Source organism: Oryx dammah, unplaced genomic scaffold, assembly GCF_014754425.2.
Source record: "Oryx dammah isolate SB20612 unplaced genomic scaffold, SCBI_Odam_1.1 HiC_scaffold_23, whole genome shotgun sequence".
Taxonomy (NCBI): Eukaryota; Metazoa; Chordata; class Mammalia; order Artiodactyla; family Bovidae; genus Oryx; species Oryx dammah.
In genome coordinates, this window is record NW_024070207.1 from 84,896,825 (window position 1) to 84,911,825 (window position 15,001).

The following is a 15,001-nucleotide window of genomic DNA, read 5'->3' on the forward strand; positions in this document are numbered from 1 at the left end:
TTCCCTGTCCCACACTCTCTCCCAGAGTTTGGTGAAATTCATGTCCACTGTGTCAATGATGACATCAAAACATTTCATTCTGTCTCCCCTTTCTCCTCCTGCCCTCAGTCTTTCTCAGCATAAAGGTCATTTCCAATCAGTTGGCCCTTTAAATCAGGCGGCCAAAGTATTGGAGCTTTAGCTTCAGCATCAGTCCTTCCAATAAATATTCAGGATTGATTTCTTTAGGATTGACTGGTATGAGCTCCTTGCTTTCCCAGGAACTCTCAAGAGTCTATCCAGCACCACAGTTCAAAAAATATCCTTTCTCTGGCCCTCAGCCTTAATGGTCCAGTTCTCACATCCTTACATGACCACTTGGAAAACCATAGCTTTAACTAAACAGACCTTTGGCAGCAAAGTGATGCCTCTGCTTTTTAATATGTTGTCTACGTTTGTCATAGCTTTCCTTCCAAGGAGTAAGCATCTTTTAATTTCATGGCTGCAGTCACTGTAATTTTGGAGCCCAAGAACATAAAGTCTGTCAATGTTTCCATTGTTTCCCCATCTATTTGCCATGAAGTGATGGGACCATATGCCATGATCTTAGTTTCTGAATGTTGAGTTTTACACCAGCTTTTTCACTCCCCTCTTTCACCTTCATCAAGAGATTTTCCAATTTTTCCTCACTTTCTGCCATTAGGGTGGTATCATCTGCATATCTGAGGTTATTTATATTTCTCTGGGCAATCTTGTTTTCAGCTTGAGCTTCATCCACCCTGGCATTTTGCATGATGTACTTTGCATGTACGTTAAGCAGAGTGACAATATACAGCATTGATGTACTCTTTTCCCAATTTTGAACCAGTCCATTGTCCCATGTCCAGTTCTAACTGTAGCTTCTTGACCCACATTCAGGTTTCTCAGAAGACAAGTAAGGTGTTCTGGCACTTCCATCCCTTTAAGAATTTTACACAATTTGTTGTAATTCACACAGCCAAAGGTTTTAGTGTAGTCAATGAAGCAGATGTTTTTATGGAATTCCCTAATTTTTATCTATGATCCATTGGATGTTCTTTATTTGATCACTGATTCCTCTTTTCTAAATCTTTGCCCTTTTCTTTTTGAGACTCCTATCATATAAATGTCATTCTAGTTGATGCGGTCCTGTGGGTCTCTTAAGCTTAAAAATTTTTGTTTGTTTGTTTTCAGTGAGTCCCACTGCCTGGTGTTTCAGGTTGCTAATCTAGTCTTTTCTTCATTAAGCTGCTGTTGAACCCTTACAGCATATCCTTCAGTTCTGTCCTACATTGTTCAGCTTTGTGACTTCTGTTTAATATTTTCTGATATTTCCTGTCTCTTTATTGAAATTCTTACTGTGTTCATCCGTTCTTCTCCCAGGTTCACTGAGCATCTTTCAGTTCAGTTCAGTTCAGTTCAGTTCAGTCACTCAGTCGTGTCCAACTCTTTGTGACCCCATGAATCACAGCACGCCAGGCCTCCCTGTCCTTCACCAACTCCTGGAGTTCACTCAGACTCATGTCCATCAGGTCGGTGATGCCATCCAGCCATCTCATCCTCTGTCCTCCCCTTCTCCTCATGCCCCCAATCCCTCCCAGCATCAGGGTCTTTTCCAATGAGTCCACCCTTCGCATGAGGCGGCCAAAGCATTGGAGTTTCAGCTTTAGCATCATTCCTTCCAAAGAAATCCCAGGGCTGATCTCCTTCAGAATGGACTGGTTGGATCTCCTTGCAGTCCAAGGGACTCTCAAGAGTCTTCTCCAACACCACAGTTCAAAAGCATCAATTCTTCAGTACTCAGCCTTCTTCACAGTCCAACTCATATCCATACATGACCAAAGGAAAAACCACAGCCTTGACTAGACGGACCTTAGTCAGCAAAGTAATGTCTCTGCTTTTGAATATGCTAAGTTGGTCATAACTTTCCTTCCAAGGAGCAAGCGTCTTTTAATTTCATGGCTGCAGTCACCATCTGCAGTGATCTTTGAGCCCCCCAAAATAAAGTCTGACACTGTTTCCACTGTTTGCCCATCTATTTCCCATGAAGTGATGGGACCAGATGCCATGATCTTCGTTTTCTGAATGTTGAGCTTTAAGCCAACTTTTTCACTCTCCACTTTCACTTTCATCAAGAGGCTTTTTAGTTCCTCTTCACTTTCTGCCATAAGGGTGCTGTCATTTGCATATCTGAGGTTATTGATATTTCTCCCGGCAATCTTGATTCCAGCTTGTGTTTCTTCCAGTCCAGCGTTTCTCATGATGTACTCTGCATATAAGTTAAATAAGCAGGGTGACAATATACAGCCTTGACATACTCCTTTTCCTATTTGGAACCAGTCTGTTGTTCCATGTCCATTTCTAAGTGTTGCTTCCTGACTTGCATACAGGTTTCTAAAGAGGCAGGTCCGGTGGTCTGGTATTCCCATCTCTTTCAGAATTTTCCACAGTTTATTGTGATCCACACAGTCAAAGGCTTTGGCATAGTCAATAAAGCAGAAATAGATATTTTTCTGGAACTCTCTTGCTTTTTTGATGATCCAGAGGATGTTGGCAATTTGATCTCTGATTCCTATGCCTTTTCTAAAACCAGATTGAACATCAAGACGTTCACGGTTCATATATTGCTGAAGCCTGGCTTGGAGAAGTTTGAGCATTACTTTACTAGCATGTGAGATGAATGCAATTGTGCAGTAGTTTGAGCATTCATTGCCATTGCCTTTCTTTGGGATTGGAATGAAAACTGACCTTTTCCAGTCCTGTGGCATCTTTACTTTACTTTAAATGTTTTATCAGGTTAATTATTAATACTTAGCTGTATTTTAGCTTCCCTGATAGCTCAGATGATAAGGAATCTGCCTGCCATGCCAGAGACCCAGGTTTAATCCCTGGGTAGGGAAGATCCCCTGGGGCAAGGAATGGCAACCTTCTCCAGTATTCTTGACTGGAAAATCCCATGGACTGTAGAGCCTGTCCATGGGATTGCAAAGAGTCAGATGCAACTGAAGCAACCTAACACACAACTGCATTTTATTAAGCTGTTTTTATCTTGTTCTTTTATTTGAACTATATTCCTCTGTTTACTCATTTTTCTTGACCTTCAGTGTCTGTTTCTATGTATAGGTGAAGCAGTTATTTCTCCTTATGGAAGGAGTGTAATTGTTTTGGTGGTGGGCCTTATTGTTCAACATTTCTCTAGCTCTTTGTCATCTCTTGAAACTTGGTCATTATCTAAATATCCTGCGTTTTTCTTAATAGGTCCCAGTTGTTGAGGGTGTGTCAAGATCCATCCAGGTTCTGAAGGGATTGATTTCAGCTGGCATCTCATTTCTTGCTGCTAAATCCTCAGACAACATTTAAAATATATATATACGTTCTTGTGAGACTGCAGTCATAGACCCTGCTGACCTGAATGCTGAAGAGTAGATCTGGAGGTGTCCCATACGTGACAGTTGTAAGAATATAGGCTTCAGATAAATGGATAACCTCTTTCTAAGAGGTACTAGAAAGATGTTGTGAGACAAAAGGAGAACATAAAGATGGCTTTTCTTGCCTGCATGCCCTACGCAGCTCCTCTGTAACCTCTAGATATGTCACAAACCTGAAGCCTGTCCCTCAGGTTGAGGCTCTTGGAAAATTTGTTGTTGTTCAGTTGCTCAGTCGTGTCTGACTCTTTGCAACCCCATGGACTGAAGCATGCCAGGTTTCCCTGTCCTTCACCATCTCGTGGAGTTTGCTCAAACTCATGTTCATTGAGTCAGTGATGCCTTTTTTTCATAGGCAGACTGGGAGTCTGTTTCATCTGCTGTCTGTGCAGTGCCCTGGAGGTGATATCCAATCTCAAACTGTCTTCCTGGTTGTTTCAGTCCCATAGAACTTAGGAGTGCTAGCCCTTCTGGCTCCGCTGTGTGGACTAAACTTGATTGCAGTTTTTAGTGAGGTATAGGAGAGTGTTGAAGGGAGGACAGGTGAGGAGTGCTGTCAGTGGTGCACACCTGTGGCTTTAGTATTGCTGGAAATATTTTGGGGAATGGGTCATGCCCATGGCTTTCTTGAGGCTGAGGAAAAATGCCAATTGGGAACACCTGTGGCTTTAGTAAGGCAAGGAAGAGCACTGGGGGCATGGCATACCCATGGATTTAATGATGTAGGAGAAAAGCATTGGGGGAAGGGCACAAATTGTGTAACTTTAGTGAGATTGTGCCCATGCACACCTACTTGCACTAGGAAGATATAGGGAGAGTGCATAGGGGAACATAGCAGAGAGGAGAAGAATGGAGCAGGAGTACAGAGCAGTCTATCCAACTGCCTCACCACCCCAGCCCAGGTGGCCCACCAACCATAAGCCTGTGAATAGCCAGACAGTCTAGATGGGCCACCTGGAGCCCCTGCCAGGTGCCAAAGGCATACATCCCATAGAGGTACCTGAATAACACAATAGTCTCCTTCAAGTACACATTTTGGAACTTCATACCCAAGAACTTATTTGGATAATTCTGAAAAATATTAATAGTCAACTTTTATTTTCTTATATTTCTGATGCCACTGATTATTGATACACCCATGAGTCCAGTGATGAGTGGACTCTGAGTGTTCTTCCTTGGCACAGTCATAGCTATCAAGCAGGTAAGCTTTACAGGAAGAAGGTCATACAGAATTTCTGTTGTAAGACATTGCCTTTCATCCAAAGTAAAGTTACCTGATTTTTTTCAGCTGGTTCATAGCAAATTTAACTAACTTCCAGAAATGCATATTTGTAACTGAGTTAAATTGATTCTTCTTTTTTTTTTTGTTACCAGTAAACAACTTAGTCTTTTATTTGCCCAAGGCCAGCTGTTGCAGGCACTGAGGCCCCAAGACTTTCAGAAGGGATGGGAGTGGGTGGGAGCCATCCTGCCTCACAGGTGCTGCCTGCCCCATCCTGCTTCTTGCAGGAGATGGGAGAGTAGATAGAGTGTACCTTTGCACCATCAAGTATCTCAGTTGTGTGTGTGTGTGTATCAGTCGCTTAGTCATGTCTGACTCTGCAACCCCATGGACTGTATCCCATCAGGCTCCTCTATCCAAGGGATTCTCCAGGCAAGAGTACTGGAGTGGGTTGCAGTTTCCTTCTCCTAAATTAACTCTTGAGTTAAGAGATCCTTTAGTTAAAACAGGCAGCTTGTATAGTTTAGTGCTAGTTTGGTACTCTAAGCATTTGAGAAGGAAACTGTCATTCTAACGTTGAATAAACTGGAGATGGCACCTGATTTTTGGTGGGTTGCTTTGCCCATTGTGTCCCCAGCTTGTGTCCCCAAGGACCTGCTTCTGCAGTGTCTGGGATGTGGCTCCATAGCACGGTCTGCTGAGTCCTGACTCACTCATCCCCATCAATCACATCCTCCCCCTCCTCCAGCCCCTTGGAGACACCTAATCTACTTTCCATTGCTAAAATTTGCCTATTCTGGATATTCCAACTAACATAATCATACACTAGTGACTTTTTGTGTCTGACATTTCACTAAGAATGTTGTCAAGGTTTATCTATGTCAGTACTTCATTTACAGAAGAATAATATTCCATCATCTGGACAGACCAAATTTTGTTTATCCAGCAACCACTGGTGGACATTTGGGATGCTTCTACTTTTTAGCTGTTATGGGGAACACTGTTATGAACATTTGCATACAAGCTTTGTGTAGGCGTAGGTTTTCAGTTTTTAGTATATACAAAGGAACCGAATTGTAGGAATATAACTGCTCTAAGAGATGGGAATACCAGACCACTGACCTGACTCTTGAGAAGCCTATATGCAGGTCAGAAAGCAACAGTTAGAACTGGACATGGAACAACAGACTGATTCCAAATAGGAAAAGGAGTACGTCAAGGCTGTATATTGTCACCCTGCTTATTTAACTTCTGTGCAGAGTACATCATGAGAAACGCTGGGCTAGAAGAAGCACAAGCTGGAATCAAGATTGCCAGGAGAAATATCAATAACTTCACATATGCAGATGACACCACCCTTATGTGAGAAAGTGAAGAGGAGCTAAAGAGCCTCTTGAGGAAGGTGAAAGAAGAGAGTGAAAAAATTGGCTTAAAGCTCAACATTCAGAAAATGAAGATCATGGCATCTGGTCCCATCACTTCATGGGAAATAGATGGGGAAACAGTGGAAACAGTGTCAGACTTTATTTTTTTGGGCTCCAAGATCACTGCAGATGGTGACTACAGCCATGAAATTAAAAGACTCTTACTGCTTGGAGGAAAGTTATGACCAACCTAGATAATATACTAAAAAGCAGAGACATTACTTTGCCAACAAAGGTCCATCTAGTCAAGGCTATGGTTTTTCCTGTGGTCATGTATGGATGTGAGAGTTGGACTGTGAAGAAAGCTGAGCACCAAAGAATTGATGCTTTTGAACTGTGGTGTTGGAGAAGACTCTTGGACTGCAAGGAGATCCAACCAGTCCATTCTGAAGGAGATCAGTCCTGGGTGTTCATTGGAAGGAATGATGCTGAAGCTGAAACTCCAATGCTTTGGCCACCTCATGGGAAGAGTTGACTCATTGGAAAAGACTCTGATGCTGGGAGGGATTGGGGGCAGGAGAAGGGGACGACAGAGGATGAGATGGCTGGATGGCATCAAGGATTTGATGGACGTGAGTCTGAGTGAACTCCGGGAGTTGGTGATGGACAAGGAGGCCTGGCGTGCTGCGATTCATGGGATCGCAAAGAGTCAGACACGACTGAGAGACTCAACTGAACTGAACTGATATGTCAACTACATTTCCAGTTTATCTATCCTCTCTTTTGCCCCTGGAAATCATGTTTGTTTTCTACATATGTGACTCTTATCTTTATTTTGTATCTTATCATTTGTATCATTTGTATCTTATTATTAAATTTCACATATAAGCAATATCATTTAAGATTTTTTTCTTTATCTGAATTATTTCACTCAGTATGACAATCTCTAGGTCCATCCATGTTGCTGCAAATGACATTATTTCATTTTTTAAAAATCTAATTTCCATGATTGGTAGTGATGTGAAACATCTTTTTATATGTTTATTGACTATATACAATCTGTGATTAATTTTTTATTCTTTTTATTACTTGTATGATTTTTTAATATGTGCTAGACATAAATCCTGTGTTATATTTGGATGTCTTTCAACTGTTTATGATATTTTTACTATTCAAATATTTTTAATTTTTAGCAATTTTGAACATATATCTATTATGAGAGAAGGCATTATTGTGTTTCTTTTCATGACAGTATTTCCTATTAGGGAGTGAATTTCTTGAGAGAAGTGGTGTTTTATTCATCTCTATAGCAACCAGCAAAGAGCCTGTATTATTGATAGTTTTTCAGTCAATATATTTGTAGCATCGAGTTGATGATGCTTTTAAACCAAAGGGATGACAGTGACTCTCATAATAAATAAATGAGTTAAAAATATTATTGGGAAACTTATAAAGCCTGAGATTCCTTGTTTTATATCATTTGTAGTGAAGATCCCTTTCTGTCAGCTCCAAGAATACTCTTCAATCTGTTCTTCTAGCTCTTGATCTTACACTCTCACAGGATGTCCTCCCCTTTACTTCTTTCCCAGCATTTCTCTAAAATACAAAGTTTTCCAAAGCAGGGTCCATAGACCACAGACAAGGCAGCTTCCCATATCCCCTACCCAGGTGTGGGATTTGTACTCAAGTAGCTCTGGAGTTTAAAATTGTCCCAGTACCCTTCTCTCCTGAATTCCTTCTTAGGAAAAAACAAACAAGATGGTAAGGGAACAGAGATGGGCAAGGAAACCTAACCAGCTGAGTCTGTACCACACAGGGTGATTCACTGTAAGAAATATATAAATGGGGCACAGTCTCCATTCAGTCCTTTTCAGGGACATGCTGATACAATCTCAAGAATGTGGAGGGCTTCATGTGCTTAAGCAGAGAAATTATTGTGTTTAAGATAGCCCAGCTTCCAACTTTACCCAGTTAAGGGAAAAAATTATCTATTTGTGCCATGCCATGTTGTAGAAAAGTAAAATGAAGACAAAGTCAAGATAATAGCCATGGATTCTCAAGGTTAAAAAATTTATTAGTTATAAAAGTACAATAATTAAACATAACAAGATTGCTTATTTCCCAAGCACACACCCTGCCTGGATGCCACAGAGGAAAAGTCCCATTGGGTTAAAACAGAGTAATCTCCAAGTGACCATGATAACTGAGGCAGTTTTTTAGTATTTCTGGGGGCCCAACAGACTTGTGTATGAGAGACTGCTCATGATGCTAGGCTCAAAACCGTGCCTCTGGAACAAGAAGTAGTATAAAATAGAGGGGGAAAAAAAAACAGGGTGTTTCTCTAAATCACTGAAATAATGAGGCCCAGATATAAGAGTTATAAAGATTAAAACTTAATAATATACTGTTCTATAATTTCTTTAAATAAAAATGACAAAAAAACCCCAATCACTTCACTGCAGGCTCCTTTCCTCAACACAAAAATGAAGAGTCAGTTTCTAGCACTGTTTACCTACTGTGTCCCCCTGTCGAAAAAACAAAGAGGAAAACCACTAGGAATTCTCTTCCTCTGTTTATTCAGAAATACAATGAAAACAGCACACATACAACAGTTATAATATCCAAAACAACTATCTGTACTGATCCTGGGAAACATCTACTGGAAAGGAAGGAGAGTTTCTTAATAGGATAGTGTCTCTCCCCCTGTCTCCAACACTCCACCAGAAAAGAAATGGGAGGTAAAATCAGTATCTGAGAATCCAAGAAATATCCAGTCACTAGTGAAAATTCTATCCTCTTCCATTCCACTCCCAGCCCAACCACCCCACCCCATTTCCCTTCTACCTATACTGTTCATAATATAGTAAGTGTGGAAAGATAAAATGTAACTGGTGAAGCTGGACTGGCCAAGGTCTGAAAGGTTGTAGTAAATTTCCTCTGTACTTCTGACAGGGTGACATATAATGTGGTCCAGACAGAGTGAGGGTAGGGGAAGAATACAGATTTTAAAGCAATGGATTTGGCCTACTTAATTCCTTTAGACTCTAATATGCTTTGAGTATAGAAACAGGTGAGAATCCTATAGTTAGCAATGAGTAGAATGTAGGGAAATTGACAGGAAGAGATAATATTGTTTCCAGTGACCACTCTTCAATTATCCTTGTTATTGACTCAAATTTAGCTCTTTACCATCCAGAAAGCTTAATCCTCTCCTTCTTCTAGGGTAAGTATAGGGTACTATGATTATCATCATAGTGGTAATCATAATACTTTGTTGTTTATTTAAGCATCACTTTTCATTTTTGCCAACATCCATTAATGATAATCCTCACAACATTCCTGTGAGGTAGATATTTGGATTCCCATTTTACAGATGGGTTACCTGAGGCACAAAGAGGTGATGTGACTTGCCTAAGGTCAGTAAAGTGAGAGATGAGAAAATACGGGAGAGATAACAGGGTACCACCTCTATTGTCAGAGAGCCATATTTTTCAGTGAGAAAAGATAGTGCTAAATATTTCTTTAAATTGGGCACATCCACTTTCTTTAGTGTACATACTTCTATGTAGGTATCAGCACATTATGGAAGATCAATAATTTCCCTTGGCTTATTAAAGATTAGGTCAATTCCAAATGATCTGGTTCTTAAAAAAACCTTTTGAGAGAAGGATATACCCCAAGTTCCTGGAACTCAGGTCATAAAAATCACTAATTTCTGAATTTTGCAGATTACTTTGTTTCAAAGAACTGTTGGATTTCTAAAAATGTACTATCACGTACATGAGCACTGTGCTCTAGGTGTTTCCATAGCTATACAAGTAAACAATTCAGATACCACTATACAGGTACTCTGGAACTGAGCAATTAAGTAAGTAGATGGCAAAGTGTGGGAGCCAGGTTTCTCACTGTTGGAGTGGAAGGTCAGAGTAAACAAAGGTTAAACTAATAGTAAACAAAGGATAAGATGATCCATGTGATAATGGCTTGGAGTTGGATACATCAGTATGAACTCATGTTTAACTTAATAAAGATATGGATGATTACATACAGAACTATCTATAGATACATGTATGTATACCTAGATATACATGGGTTAGTATATATGCATATATTTCCTTGCTCTATCAGCTGAAATGACCTAGAAGCAACAAGACAATTGTAGCAATAAGCATACCTAATGCCCAGATCTTGATTTCTAACAATTTTCCATTAACAGAAACCAGGACTCCTTAAAGAAATGGTTGATTATAGAATTGGGGGGAAAAAAATATATATATATATAAGATGAGCTTGGAGCATCTTGTAGTGCTACAAAATAAAGGTGTCCTAAAAAAAATGATGGGGTATGTCAAAAGTACATGAAAGTCAAGCCAAAAGAGTGCCCAATGGTCAAAGCTGGAACTATTTGAGAAACAAAATAAGTTGTATTGGATTATAACCCAAAGTGCAAAATAAATATCCATGAGTCCATAGTGATACCAATAAATGATTGGATAAATAAATAAATGAGGGAGAAGAGACAAATCTCCTATGCAGAATTCCCAATAATTATGTAGATACTCACCCTCAATGATGTAGTGCACAGCTAACCACTCCTTAAGTGTAGGCTGTACATAGTGATTCCCTTCCAAAGAGTACAGTATTTAAGGTGGGACAGAGGAGAAAACTGACAAACAATATCTCAGCCATATGATCAAGATTAACAAGAGTATGTGTCATGTTAATATGTGTAGAAAATGGCAGTTCAACTTTGTGATCCTAATCCTCCAAACCTGTAAGCTCAGTTTAATCATGAAAAATAATTTAGATATTAGATATTAATTTAGGGGCTCCTCAAAACTGTCAAGGTCATAGGAAACAAGGAGAGTCTGAGAAATTGTCACAACCCAAAGAAGCCTAAGGAGCTATGACTACTAAATGTGATGTGGTATCCTGAATGGATGCTGGAACAGAAAAATGATATTAGGTAAAAACTAAGAAAATCTGAATAAAGTTTAGATTTTAGTTAATAGTAATGTATCATCATTACTTCATTAATTGCAAATATATCAAATATATCATTCTAATGAAAGATGCTAATAATAGGGAAAACTGGGCTTGTGGTATAGGGAAACTCTGTACAATTGTCACAATTTTTCTATAAATCTAAAACTGTTTTAAAATAAAAAGTTTATTTAAGAAGAAGATATTCTTGCAAACCTTTCTGTCTTGCCCATACATAATTCACTCTACTTAATGTACTCAGCTGTTCATATTCTTAATATTTTTTCCTGAATTTTCCAATAATAATTATCAATAGTAATGTTCAACTGCCAGTCATCTACAAATGGATGAATTCCACTGCAACAAATCCCAAGATATTATTCAACCCTATCGAACAATGCCATTTTCCATGCTGTAGGCAACCATTCACATACTGGTAGTTTGCTGGTGTGGGCACAGTAAATTCAATAAATTCCAAATGCTACCTTTGAGAGATAGTTCTTTTCCACATTTATTTAGCAAAGTTCTATGTGCTTTTGGTGTGGTACAGCACTATATTGTATTTGAGTACCTGTACTTCATGAAGTATTCTTAATGAATTTTGATATATTTCCTATAGAATATATAAATAATTTGTAAAGATTTTATCATTATTTGGAGGGAAGAGGACAATGAAAATAGGATTAGAATATTTTCCTGTCCATAAACAATTAATAAATCATTAATAAAGTCCTTCATTACTTTGCAGGGAAAATTTGAATAAAAGCTTAAAGATGTCCGGGATACCAATATTCAGAATCCTAATTAAATATCCTAGTTAGTAGGATTTGAACATGATATTTATTTACAAACAGATCATATGCTCCAATGCAAAAGATTTTGAGGTCTGAGGGGCACAGGTCAGTTATAAACTCTGAAAAAGAAGTCTCAAATCCAAACTCTGGAGAAAAAGAGTATGTCTTTGGATTCTATTGTGAAATACCATATCAACTACTCAATTATAAGCTTAACTTATGCATGATGGTAACTTTAACAATGTAAGTTTCACCTTTAACAACCTGTCTTACAGCTGCATGCTTTAACAATTAGTCTGTAGTGTGGAACTTGCAACCAAAAGTTAAGGGAAAACCTATATCAAAATAACAAGGCTAAAATAGCAAAAATCTACATATCATTTTGAAAATTACAGGTAGTCCTTGAATTTATTAGGATTTATGGTCTGGAAAGACACTGTAGCTTGAAATGAGATAAATCAAACCTGAGATATTATAGAAAGTGTTAAGAATAGAAAAATTGTGTGCCTAATGTTACATATCAATGACTATAAGCACAGTTTACTTACCATTTAGTCAACTGTAAATTATTCTGTAAGTGGTTTAAATTTTTCTGAAGCATAACATATAAAATTAGACAAATACTGAAACCAATCATGTAAATTTTTAAAATTTGGTTTAATAATGTGATCCCTGGGAGAATGAGTGTGCCGGTCTATAAAACCTCAAAGAAACATCTTGGGAAGCAATCTGACCCATATTTGTCTCATCTGCAAAATATTAATGATGGGTAGAACTATATAGCTGATAGGATCCCTTCTTGGTACTAGAATTCTATAATTTAGTCAGAATAAATGGCTTTGAGAGGTAGCCTAAAGTATTCAAGAGAGACTGCTTAAATATCTGCCAAGGAAAGGGGATACCATATGAAGAGAATCTTTTCCAGGAGAGAAGCTGTGTTCACAATTAAGTGATTAAAAGCTCCCCCCCCCCCCCCCCCGGGGGAAGAAAATTTTCCTGTGGGGGGAGATTTGAGGTCCCGTGCCTGAAACAGAGGGTTTTATGTCCCAGACATTATAATAAAGCAGTCTGATTAGGTAACCAAGTGTGTATATGCAACCTGCTATAATGGATAAAAGAAATATCTTAGATGTTCACAGCAGTTGTAGAACATCAAATTTCTTTCTGTTTGCTATTAATTCTTTTCACTAAAAGCCTCTTATATTCCATTTGAAAAATACAGGAATGCATGTTAGTAACCATGGAATTAACACATTTTTTCTTCTAACCTCTCACCTCTGCGTAACATGGCCCCACTGTGTCATTTTTTTCATCATGCAGTATGTTCATAACAGTAGCTTTATGTAAACAGAAGAATAAACAGTACAGCTATCACCTCAAGACACTGTCTCAACAGATTGTTATTTGAATGAGGCTTGTGATTACAGCACTTTTGATATCCTATACAAAGGAAAGTCCCCCTCTATTTGTTTACAGGGTCATCTTGGATCTACTTGTTCCTATCACTGCCCAATTTACCCTCTTGGAACATTTGTTTTTCCATACTGGCATGTTAGTGTGTGCTTTGAAAATTTTGTCCAAGTTTAACATAACAAAGAATGTAACTGTGCAGAAAAATCTTTAATCCTGAAGGAGGAGGAGGAAGAGGATGAAAAAGAGGACAAGAAGATCCTTTCGTTCCCTTTGATGGACTAAAGAAGCAAGAAGCACCAGCACTGTCTGAAAACCAAAATGTAAGAACAAATAGGATTGGTTTTACACAATCTTTGAGTTTGGTATGGGAATCAGTTTATTCACCAAGAATGTGCCCTATGCTCAGGACCCAAAAACCTGTAAATCTTATCAACCAACTACAATGTTATGCCCTCTTTTGCCTGGGAACTTGAAAAAAGTCATTTTAGGACACTACCGACCACACTGATATATTGATTCAAAAATATGGATAAGAATTCTATAAAACAAGAGAAAAATAAGAAAAAAAGCAGCACATGTTTGTTCACAGCCTTGAATTTGATTCCGGTTTTCTTATTGTAGGAAAAATGTCTTATCTCATAACGGGAATGGGAGGGGGCAACCATGGGTGCCACACTGGAATTCAACCCATGTGGAGGTTGAAAAAAATTGGGGATGAGACAGGGAAGAAATGAAGATGGAATATAAGGAGTCTCCATGAGAGATCAGCTATCTTTTCCTCCAGTCTCGTCAGTCTGGGTTAGTGAGCTGTATCCCATCCCACAGGCAAGCTGAGTCAAAGAGGAAAAGATGGTCATGATCTTATAGGACACGGGCGTGTGCACAAAAGAGACCAGTGCAGCTCTTCTAGTGCAGTCTGTACCGCTTACACGGTGTCATGGCGCCGGCGGTGCAGAGACAGGTGGTCAGAGCGAGAAAAACTACGATTGCAGTCTGTGCACCGGAAAGGCTTGATGCCTGTGTGCTTGCGGAAATGGCGGGTGAGCTCATCTGAGCGAGCAAATTTCCAGGAGCAACCATCCCAGGTGCATTTATAAGGCTTCTCTCCTAAAAAAGGAAATATGACAAAACAAAAGAAGTCAGATAAGAGACGTTTGGATACTGGAAAGATAACAGAGTACATAACCTTTTATTAAGGCTTTGGTCAAAAACGTAAGCAATCACTTTAAAGACTTTTCTCCTTCACTTATACTGAAGTCCCAAAGAAAAGCCACGATGGTTGAAAGGAAAACATATAGGCTGTGCCTCAAACTGGCCTTTGTTTAAATCCTGGCTATAATACATACTAGCTCTGTGACCTTAAATAAGTCATTTCTCCCTGGCTGAGTCTCTGTTTTCTCATCTCTTAAGAGGGATAAAAATATATCACAAGGTTGTTTGAAACATTTTATCCTTTAAACACAGGCAATAAATGATGAAACTGAGATCCAAACCCAAATCATTGATATTTTCCATTATACCACATGGTAGTAACTATATTTCCTTCCCTAATACTTCCCAACAAATGGTCTGAAATAGAACCATACACACAGAAAGAATGTGTGATTCACTGGAATGGAATCTCAGCTAAGACCTTTCTTTGTGAAAGATCAGAAACTAAATGGCATGGAATGAGGTGAGGAGAAGTGTCAAGTCAAACTATTTGAAATAGATGCACTTGGGCTATATATTGAATATATATGCTCATATATATATATGAACATATATAAAATTAAGTGAAAAAAGTAATATAAAGAACATTAA

The 15,001-nt window shown here is 38.8% G+C and overlaps 1 protein-coding gene across 1 annotated transcript in view; it reads right to left on the minus strand.

Annotated features, from left to right (window-relative positions):
- Positions 1–12,888: 12,888 nt before the first annotated feature.
- Positions 12,889–15,001, minus strand: part of KLF8 (Kruppel like factor 8) — a 300,659-nt gene continuing 298,546 nt past the window's right edge. The window contains exon 6 of the mRNA XM_040266081.1: positions 12,889–14,305. Within this exon, the coding sequence (XP_040122015.1) occupies positions 14,124–14,305 (182 nt within the window). The 3' untranslated portion in view covers positions 12,889–14,123. The remainder of the gene's footprint in view (positions 14,306–15,001) is intronic.